Source organism: Chrysochloris asiatica, unplaced genomic scaffold, assembly GCF_000296735.1.
Source record: "Chrysochloris asiatica unplaced genomic scaffold, ChrAsi1.0 scaffold00161, whole genome shotgun sequence".
Taxonomy (NCBI): Eukaryota; Metazoa; Chordata; class Mammalia; order Afrosoricida; family Chrysochloridae; genus Chrysochloris; species Chrysochloris asiatica.
In genome coordinates this window covers 4,607,277-4,618,274 of record NW_006408679.1, presented here as the reverse complement: position 1 = coordinate 4,618,274, position 10,998 = coordinate 4,607,277, and the positions used below count along the sequence as shown (strand labels likewise).

The following is a 10,998-nucleotide window of genomic DNA, read 5'->3' as shown; positions in this document are numbered from 1 at the left end:
CATTCTGGCTGTACTTCTTCTAAGAGATTTATTCGTTCTTTTGGTAGTCCAGCACCATAATTGAAGTGAATCGATTCTTCTTGAGTCTTCCTTATTCATTGTCCAACTTTCACATACATATGAAACTATTGAAAATGCATAATTTGTGCCCTCAAACTGACATCGTTGATCTTGAATACTTTAAAGAGGTCTTGTGAAACAGATTTGACTAACACAGTATGCCCTTTTATTTCTTGACTGCTAATTCCATGAACACTGATTGTGGATCCAAGTAAAATGAAGTCTTTGACAACTTCAATCTTTTCTCCATTGATCATGATGCTATTTATTGGTCCAATTGTTAGGATTTTGTTTTCTTTACATTGAGGTGCAATCCATACTAAAGGTTGTAGTTTTTGATCTTCATCAGTAAGTATTTCAAGTCCTTTTTGCTGTTAGCAAGCAAGGTTGTATCATCTGCATATCTCAGGTTGCTAATGAGTCTTCCTCCAATCATGATGCCATGTTCTTCTTCAAATAATCCAACTTCTCAGATTATTTGCCCAGCATACAGATGTAACAAATATGGTAAAAGGATACAACCCTGGTACACACCTTTATGGATTTCAACCATTCAGTATCCCTTTGTTCTGTTGGAACAACTGCCTCTTGATCAAATGTACAGTTTCTTCATGAGCACAATTAAGTGTTCTGGAAAATAACAATTCTTCACAACGTTATTCATAGTTTGTTATGATCCACACAAAGAAATGCCTTTGCATAGTCAATAAAGTACAGGTAAACTTCTTTCTGGTGTTTTCTATTTTTATTCAATATCCATCTGATGTCAGCAACGATATCCCTCATTCCAAATTCTCTTCTGAATCCAGCTTGAATTTCTGGCAGCTCCCTGTTAATAAATATGCTGCTGCAACCATTTTTAAATTATCTTCAGAAAATTTTTATTTGCATGTGAAATTAATGATATTATTTGAAGATTTCTGCATTTGGTTGGCTCCCCTTTCTTTAGAATGGGCAAAAATGTAGATCTTTGTCAGTCAGTTGGTCAGATAACTGTCTTCCACATTTCTTGGCATTGATGAATGAGGGTCTCCAGCACTGCATTAGTTTATTGAAAGATGTCAATTTGTATTCCATCAGTACCTGGAGACTGGTTTTTCCCCAATGACTTCAGTACAGCTTGGACTTCTTCCTTCAATACCATCAGTTCTTTGTTGTTGTTGTGTGCCTTCGAATCAATTCTGACTCATAGCAACCTTATATAGAGCTTTCAAAGAGCATCTCATGAGTTTGAACCACTGACCTTGTGGTTCAAACCGACCTTGCAGTCCAGTGCATTAACCCACAGGACCCCACCAGGACTCATTGTTGTTGTTATGTGCCATGGAGTCAGTTCCGACTCATAGAGACCCCTGTACAGGGTTTCCGAGGCTGTAAATCTTTACGGGAGCAGAGAGCCTCATCTTTCTACCACAGAACAGCTGGTAGTTTCGAACTTGCTGACCTTGTGGTTTGCAGCCTGATTCGTAACCACTACGCTATCAGAGCTCCTTACCAGGACTCATGGGTTGGTTGGTTGGTTATGTGCCATGGAGTCGGTTTTGACTCATAGTGACCCTATACAAGGTTTCCGAGGCTGTAAATCTTTACGGGGGCAGAAAACCTCATCTTTCTCCCACGGAACAGCTGGTAGTTTCGAACTGCTGGCCTTAAGGTTCACAGCCCGATTCGTAACCACTACGCTACCAGAGCTCCTTTACCAGGACTTTTAAAAAAAGGTACAATCAAAACAGTGACTTCCAAAGGGATATCCTGGTCAAGTTAAATTTAAAAGCAAAAAGGTCGACTTAAAAAGTTATGGTGACTGTTTTATATTTGGGAATTTCAAAGGGATCATCTTGATAGATTTTTTCCAAGGATACAGAAAATCATGAGGGCTTACTTTGAAGAAGATTTAAGAAAATTGAAAACTGCATTGGTGAGAAAAAGTCGAGGAAACTTGTGCCAAGTAACTTTTTTTTTTTTTTCAAGGCAGTGCATCTGCTTATTCTTCAAGGATAATAAGGACTGACCTATGAGAATTTCATTGGGAAAACTTACCCCAGTCACCAAATAACGTTTCAGCACGGTTTTGTTTCCCAAACTCCAAAAACATTTAAAAGGAACATTATTTGATGCAAAAACTGCCATTTTGATGTGGTATAAATCAATGAGTTCAGAATTCTTTAGAAATGGGTTCCACCCAGGGCCATCGAATCAATTCTAACTCATAGTGGCCATTTATATAGTTTTAAAGACTAAATCTTTATGGGAATAGACAGCTTCATCTTTTTCCTGCAGTTTGATAAAACAAAACTGGTGGTTTAAACTACTGACTTTATTGTTAGCAATCCAGGGCTTATCCTACAGCATCATTAAAGCTCCTTTAGAGAAGGGTTTGTTGTTGTTGTTAAGTGTTGTTGACCCCATCTGTATAGGGTTTCCTAGGAGATATTGGTGAGTTTTAGCTGTCGACATCATGGTTAGTTGTCCAGGGATGGAAATACTGTCCTCAGAAGTGCAGAAACCTAGATGAACTATATGTCAAGAAACAATAACTTCACATTTTGATTCTTTTGTTTAATAAGTGTTCTTTAATTTTATAGCAATACTTTTTGACTTATCCTCATATTTTGAAATAATTTAATTAACCAAACCAGTTGCCATCAAGTTAACTCTAACTCATGGTGGCCCCCTTGTGTCAGAGTAGATCTGTGTTCCATAGGGTTTTCAATAACTGAGTTTTCCAGAGTAGTCGGTAGGCCTTTCTTCTGAGTTGACTAATAGTAGATTTGAACCTCTGTTCTTTTGGTTGACAGTCAAACATGCTAACCTTTTGTGCCACCCAGGGACTCCAATTTAGAAAAAGTTCAATTTATCAGGGTTTGGTTGTTTTTTTGTTTTGTTTTAAGTCACATTGTTTTTTGGTCTTATTTAAGTATCTTTTTTAGCTAACTCACAGTTAGCTAAACTAAACTTCTATATTTTCTTCTAAGGCTTTTATAGTTTTATGTCTTGCATTTAAGTGTGGTATTCAGTATGAGTTAATTTTTATGTGTGGTGTAAGGTCAGTGTCTTTTTGAATGTGCGTATCTAATTACATCATTTGTTGAGAAAGACAACCTTCATTGAATTGCCTTGGCACCTTTGTTGAAAATACACCAACTGTAAATGTTAAGGTTTCTTTCTGGGCTCTCCGTTATGCTTCATTGACCTATATGTCTATCCTTATACCAGTGCCACGCTGCTTTGATTATATAGTTTTGAAATTGGGAGAGGTATATGTTCTCCATCTTTTAACTTTTTTCAAGAATATTTTTAGTACTTTGCACCTTAGTCCTCAGAGTTGCTCTTGAATACTTTAAAGAGGTCTTATGCAACAGATTTGCCTAATGCAATATATCTCCTTGATGGTGGTGGTGGTGGTTATGTGCCATGGAGTCAGTTCTGAATCATAGCGACCCTGTATAGGGTTTCGGAGGCTGTATATCTTTACAGGAGCAGAAAGCCTCATCTTTCTCCTGTAGAACAGCTGGTAGTTTCAAACTGCTGATCTTGAGTTTAGCAGCCTGACTCATAACCACTACACTACCAGCGTTCTTTTCTCCTTGTGGTAGGATCAACATATATATTATGTTGCATATGTTGTAAATCCAACAATACAAAAATATATATATATGTGTTTACATACCACCATTGTTAATTTACTCCATTGTTGTTTTTACATGCAATCAAGTCTGTTATGACTCATAACAACCTGTACAGAGTTTCTGAAGAGTAGCTAATGAGTTTGAATCACTGACATTGTGGTTAGCAGTCTAGTGCTTTTCCTATAGCACCACACCAGGCTTCATAATTGCCTTTAATGATACTCTGCTTCCTTTTTCCCTGGTTCAGTTTGAATTATTGTCTAATGTTACTTCTTTCAACCTGAGTATCTTTAGCTGTTGTAGGCTTATTGCTCAATTTCTCTGTATTTCAGTATTTGGGAATACCTGGGAATACTTATTTCACATTCAATTTTGAAAATATGCTTCAATGAGTATAAAATACATGGTTGACAGGTTTCTCTCCTCCCCACACAAAACTTTGTGTATGTCATCCCACTGTTTTCTAGCTTCCATTGTTTCTGATAAGAAGTTAACTGTTTATCTTCTTGTGTGTTATAAGTCATTTTTTCTCTTGTTGTTTTCAAGATTACTTTCCATATCTTTGTATTTTAGCAGCTTGACTATGTTGTATTGAGGCCTGGCTCTTTATTTTCTTATCATGCTTAAAAATTGTTGAGCAGCTTGTATGGGTAAAAGACACTACCTATGAGTCAATTTCAATTCATAATTATTTTGTAGGATAGAAACTCCCATCAGGTTTCTGAGACTTTAAACATTTATGGAATAGAGTGCCTCATCTATCTACTGTGGAACAGCTAGTGGGTTCAAACCACCAACTTTTTGAAAATTACCACCTGTATAGAGAATCTTCTTCTGGAATGAAAAATCTCTCCTATTTCCCTTTGATAATAATACTGTAACAAATAAATCATTGCACTATAATAAATGCCTTTAAAATTCATATTGTGCTTTTTTTTTCAGATTCCAGGAAGAAAAGGAAAAGTAGATGTCTGTGTTTTAAATCCAAAGTGTATCACTCTTGGTGAACTATATGGACAACTGAATCCTAATACAATGGAATGGACTGATGGGTTATTATCAGTAGCAATTCGAAATTATGTATATTTTAATACTAAAAGGCAATCAAAGAAAGACATGGATCTTGGATTAAAGTCAAGAATCTCAGACATATCTAATGTAAGTTTAGTATTAATGGATTTTTTTCATTTAACTCATGTGGGAAATCCCATTGCTTATTCAAAGACTTGATATTAAAGCATCATTAGATACTAAGGTAAAAGAAAAATTTTAAATTAATATAAACAGTTTAAAATAAAAATTAAAGCTATCAAAAGACATAAAATATGCCACTGGGTTTTTTAATGGTCAGTAAATAATGTTGTTGTTGTTGTTAAGTGCTATAAACTTAGTTCTGACCCATAATAAGCATGTATATAGGGTTTCCAAGGAGTGACTGGTGGGTTTGAACCACTGACTTTGTGGTTAGAAGTTCAGGTCTTATCCTACAGTGCCACAAACAATAGAATATTTTAAATATATTTGCTTTTAAATGAACACAGAGTGAATTAAGTATAACTGGTAGATTATATCTAGATCAGTGATTCTGTCAGCACCAATATACCAAATATAAAACCAAAATCACTGCTATCCAGTTGATTCCCACTCATAGTGACCTTGTAGGACAGAGTTGTTGTTGTTGCCAAGTGACATCGAGTCAGTTCCAACCCACAGCAACCTTGTATAGGGTTTCTCAGGAGCAACTGGTGAGCTTGAACCCCCAACCCTTTGGTTCATGCCAACTTTGCAGTCCAGGACATTAACCCACAGCACCATACCATGACTCTGTAGGACAGAGTAGAACTGCCTAATAGAGTTTCCAAAGCTGTATATATGTCTTTACTGAAGCAGCCTGTAATCTTTGTTCCACAGAGTGGTTGATGGGTTCAAACCATTGACCTTTAGGTTGGCAGCTGAGCACTTACCATTATACCACCAGGGTTCCTCCATTAGGCAATAGCAAGCTTCTTCAACATAATACTTCTTCCTGTAACCTAGTTAGTTCGGCTCTCACAAAATAAAGGGCCCAATTCTCCTACTGCAAAGGCTTCCCAAGACCTCAAATGCTAGCCACAAATTTGAGAGTCTCCATGATATTATACTTTTACCTTGAACTGACCCTTAGGCACATTGCAAGCATAGTTCCGTGTTGAAGTAGTTCCCTGGTACACAGTGAATTTGCATCAAGGAGAGGTTTCCTTTGCCACCTGGATACCAAGAAAATCTGTAAAACATTATTTGAATACAATTATGGAACAGAGATTTCACTGTCCTTACATGGCCAAGAAGGCATTCTTAGCAAAAATAGAAGTCACTAAACAATTAAACTACTGCAGCCTTCAACATTAAACCAACCTTGGGGAGAGAAGGAGAAATTAAATTCCAGATTTATCACATTATGGTACTCTAATGTCCATATTTCAAAAAAACAAAACCACAGCACATCAAAGAAACAGAAAAGGATGGTCCACTAAATAACCAAACAAAGTGACAGAAACAGTCTCTGTGGAAGCCCAGCTAATAGACTTTCCAAAAAAAGGCAATAAAACAATGGTGTTAAATGGGCTCTAAGAGCTCAAGGCCACTACTTGTCTGTCAGTTTATCATAATGTGGTGGCTTGTATGTTGCTGTGATACTAAAAACTATGCCACCAGTAAGCAGGGTCACCCATAGTGAACAGGTCTCAGTAGAGCTTCCAGACTAAGACAGACTAGAAATAGAAAGAGGCAAAACACTTCTGAATGATTAGCCACTGAAAACCTTATGTATAGCAACAGAACATTGTCAGATATAGTGCCAGAATATGAGCCCCTATGGTTGGAAGGAACTCAAAATGTGACTGGGGTAAAACAGCCTCCTCAAAGTAGAGTTGACCAGATATGGATGAAGCAGCTTTCATGACCTTCATTTGCTGATGGAGTACAACTCAAAATGAGGAGAAGCAGCTGGAAATATCCATTAATAATCAGAACTTGGAATGTATGTAGTGTATAAACTAGGAAATTTGGAATATAGAACTAGGAATTTATATACATTAAAGAAGTTCATTTGTTGATGGGGTACAACTCTAAATGATGGGGTACAGCTGCAAACATCCATTAAAATTGAAATGTGGAATGTATGAAGTGTATAAACTAGGAAATTTGGAATGTAAAACTTGGAATTTATCTACATTAAACAATGTATAAACTAAGAAAATGGGAAGTTGTCAAAAATGAAATGTGACCGATAAAGATCAACGTACTAGGCATTAATGATCTGAAATGGACAGGCATTGGCCCTTTTGAACCAGACAGTCATATAATTTACTATGCCAGGAACGACAAATTGAAGAGGAATGGGAATGCATTCATCATCAAAAAAAGCATGTCAAGATCTATCTCTAAGTGCAACTCTGTCTGTAATAGGATACCATCCATACTGTACAAGGAAACCAATTAATGTCACTATTACTCAAATTTCACAGAAACCAATAAAGTCAACGACGATGAAATTGAATAGTTCTGCCAACTTCTCCAGACTTCAATTGATCTAACATACAATCAACATGCATTGACAGTTACTGGTGATGGAAATGTGAGAGTTGGAAACAAAAATCAGTAGTTAGAAAATATGGACTTGATGATAGAAATGATGCTGGAAATCACATTATAGATTTTTGCAAGGCCAGTGAGTTTGTTGTTGTGGTTAAGTGCCTTCAAGTTCATTCCAACTCATAGCTACCCTATGAACAACAGAATGAAACACTGCATGGTCCTGCGCCATCCTCACAATTGCTGCTACTGTGCCAATCCATCTTGTTGGAGGTCTCCCTCTTTTTCTCTGTCCCTCGACTTTACCAAGCATGATTCCCTTCTCCAGACACTGGTCCCTGCTGATAATATGTGCAAAGTATGAGAGATGAATTCTGGCCAACCTGGCTTCTAAGGAGCATTCTGGTTGTACTTCTTCCAACACAGATTGGTTTATTCGTCTGACAGTCTTTATTCTTCTGACTTTTAATATTCTCCTCCAACACCATAACTCAAATATATCAATTATTCTATAGTCTTCCTTATTCATTGTCCAATTTTCACATGCATATGAGTCTACTGAAAATCCCATGGCTTGGGTCAGGCTCACCTTAGTCCTCAGACTGACATCTTTGTTCTTGAACACTTTAAAGAGGTCTTGTGCAACAGATTTGCCCAATGCAATATGTCATTTGATTTCTTGATTTGCTACTTCTGTGAGTGTTGATGGTAGACCCAAGCACAGTGAAGTCTTTCACAACTTCAATCTTTTCTCCATTTGCATGATGTCCAGTGGTGAGGATTTTTGTTTTCTTTATATTTACGTGCAACCTATACTGAAGACAAAGGGCAGAATGTGTAACAAACCATCAATTACTCATACGCAGGTTCAGGCTGAAGCTGAAGAAAAGTAATACAAGTCCACAAGAGCCAAATATGACCTTAAATATATCCCACCTGAATTTAGAGACCTCCTCAAGAACAGATTTGATTCATTAGAAACTAATGACTGAAGACCAGAAGAGTTGTGGGATGACATCAAGAACATCATCCATGAGGAAAGCAAAAAGTCATTCAAAAGACAAAAGAAAGGAAATGCCAAAGTAGATGTCTGAAAAGACTCTGAAACTTGCTTTTGAGTGTAGAGAAGCTAAAGTGAATGGAAGAAATGAGAAAGTAAAAGCTGAACAAAAATTTCACATGGCAGCTTGAGAAGACAAAGTGAAGTATTATAATGAAATGTGCAAAGACATGGAGTTAGAAAGTCAAAAGTCAATCAAAAAGAACTGAAGAGAAAATTCAAGCAATATTGAAATATTCTATGGGCACAATATTCAATGATGCAGGAAGCATCCAAAGAAAATGGAGAGAATACACAAAGCCACTATGCCCCAAAGAATGGACCAGTGTTCAACCATTTCAATCAGTGGCATAAGATCAAGAATCAATAATATTGAGGGAAGAGGTCCAAACTTCACTGAAGACATTGATGGAAATCAAGGATCTAAGAATTGATGGAAGTTAAATTGAAATGTTTCCACAAACTGTTGCAGCACTGGAGGGGCTCATTTGTCTATCCCTATATATTCCCATTCCAAAGTAAGGTAAACCAACCAAATGTGGAAATCATCAAAAAAAATATCATTGATATCACATGCAAGTAAAACTTTGATGAAGATAATTTAAAAATGACTGCAACATCAACAGGGAACTCTCAGAAATTCAAGCCAGGCTCCAAAGAGGACATCAGACTAGCAGTATCATCGCTGACATCAGATGAATCTTGGTTGAAAGCACAGAATACCAGAAAGGTGTTTACCTGTGCTTTATTGTTTATGCAAAGGCATTTAACTGTGTGGACCATAACAAACTATGTATGATATTGGGAAGAATGGGTATTCCGGTACACTTAGTTGTGCTCATGAGGAACCTGTACATAGGCCAAAAGACAGTCATTCAAACAAAACAAGGGGATACTGAATGGTTTAAAATTAGGAAAGGTGTGTTTCAGAGTTGTGTTCTCTCACTATACGTATTCAATCTGTATGCAGAACAAATAATTCAAGAAGCTTTATTATATGAAGAAGAGTATGGCATCAGGATTGGAGGAAGAGTCATTAACAATCTACGATAGATAGATGGCACAACCTTGCTTGCTGAAAGTGACAAAGACTTGAAATGCTTACAGATGAAAAATCAAAGACTACAGCCTTTAGTATGGATTGCACCTTAATGTAAAGAAAACAAAATCCTCACAACTAGACCAATAAATAAAATCATGATAAATGGAGAAAAGATTGAAATTGTCAAAAAAAAAACCCTTCATTTTGCTTGGATCCATAATCAATAATCATCAAAGCAGCAGTCAGAAAACCAAAGGGTATTTTTCATTAGGCAGATCTGCTGCAAAAGGCCTCTTCAAAGTATTCAAGATGTCAGTTTGAGGAGTAAGGTGCTACTGACCCAAACCATGGTATTTTCAATTGCTTCATATATATGTGAAAGTTGGACAATGAATAAGGATGACCATAGATTAATTGATGCATTTGAATTATGGTGTTGACAATGAATTTTAAAAGTACCAGGTACTTCTTGTTTTGGTGGTTGCTGAGGCAGAGTCAGGTAGGACAGGCTCCATTGGAGAGGGACTGAAAACCCAGAGAAGCTGCTCTCACAGAACAGCACCAGAGCTCTGGATCTAGCATAGGGTGCAGGGTGTCAGTTTCCCCATACACGCCAGTGAAAAAAAATCACGGTATAAAGGGAAAAAACTGTGATTTAGGAATTGCTCTAGGCATGGGACTCCCTCTGCAGCCCACCCCACCAGCGTGGAGTTCAGAGGGCGGGGTTACAGCCAGATCCCCACAGAGAACTGGCGCTAAAATTGGTGCAGTGACATTTACAAATGGAGGTACAGGGGGATTCTACACATTTTTTCCTCCTCTTTGTTGTCATGCTTTCTTTGCCCAGCCCAGATGCCTTCAGGTGGGTGGGGATGCATCCCTAGAAAAGGGGTCCAGTGTTGCACCCACAAATTTCCCCACAGCACAGAGAAAAAGAGCCTTATCGGACCAAAGGGCAAATTCTTTGGTGGCTGCTATGGCATCAGCCTTTGAGTTGCAGCCCTAAAATTAACTTGTGCAGAACCCTTTACTCCAGCATAATAAATATTTATGCTCCAAATGAAAAAGCAACAAGATATATGATGCAAACCTTACTATAATTGAAGAAAGAGATAGATAAATCTACAATTATAGTGGGAGATTTTAATATGCCACTTTTGAAAAGGGACAGAACAACCAGAAAGAAACTCGACAAAGTTACAGAAGAATTAAACAACACGATCAACCAATTTGACCTCATAGACATGTACAGAGCATTCAACCCAACAACAGCACAATATACATTCTTCTCCAGTGCACATGGAACATTCTCCAGAATTGTGTTAGGTCACAAAGCAAGCCTCCATAAATTTACAAACATCAAAATTCTACAAAGCATCTTTTAGACCACAGTGCTATAAAACTAGAAATCAACAATAAGAAGATCAAGGAAATAAAGATGAATGCCTGGAAACTGAATAACACACTGCTGAAAAGTGACTGAGTAAAAGAAGAAATTAAACTTGAATTCATAAAGTTCCTAGAAACAAATGAGAATGAAAATACAACATACCAAAATCTTTGGGACATGGAGAAAGTGGTGCTGAAAGGACAATTTATTGTGATAAATGCGCACATCCAAAAAGAAGAAAGAA

The 10,998-nt window shown here is 37.2% G+C and overlaps 1 protein-coding gene across 1 annotated transcript in view; it reads left to right on the top strand.

Moving 5' to 3' along the window:
* Positions 1-10,998, top strand: part of DNAH14 (dynein, axonemal, heavy chain 14) — a 641,625-nt gene that overhangs the window by 217,722 nt on the left and 412,905 nt on the right. The window contains 1 exon segment of the mRNA XM_006871162.1: positions 4,632-4,847. Coding sequence (XP_006871224.1) covers positions 4,632-4,847 — 216 coding nt within the window.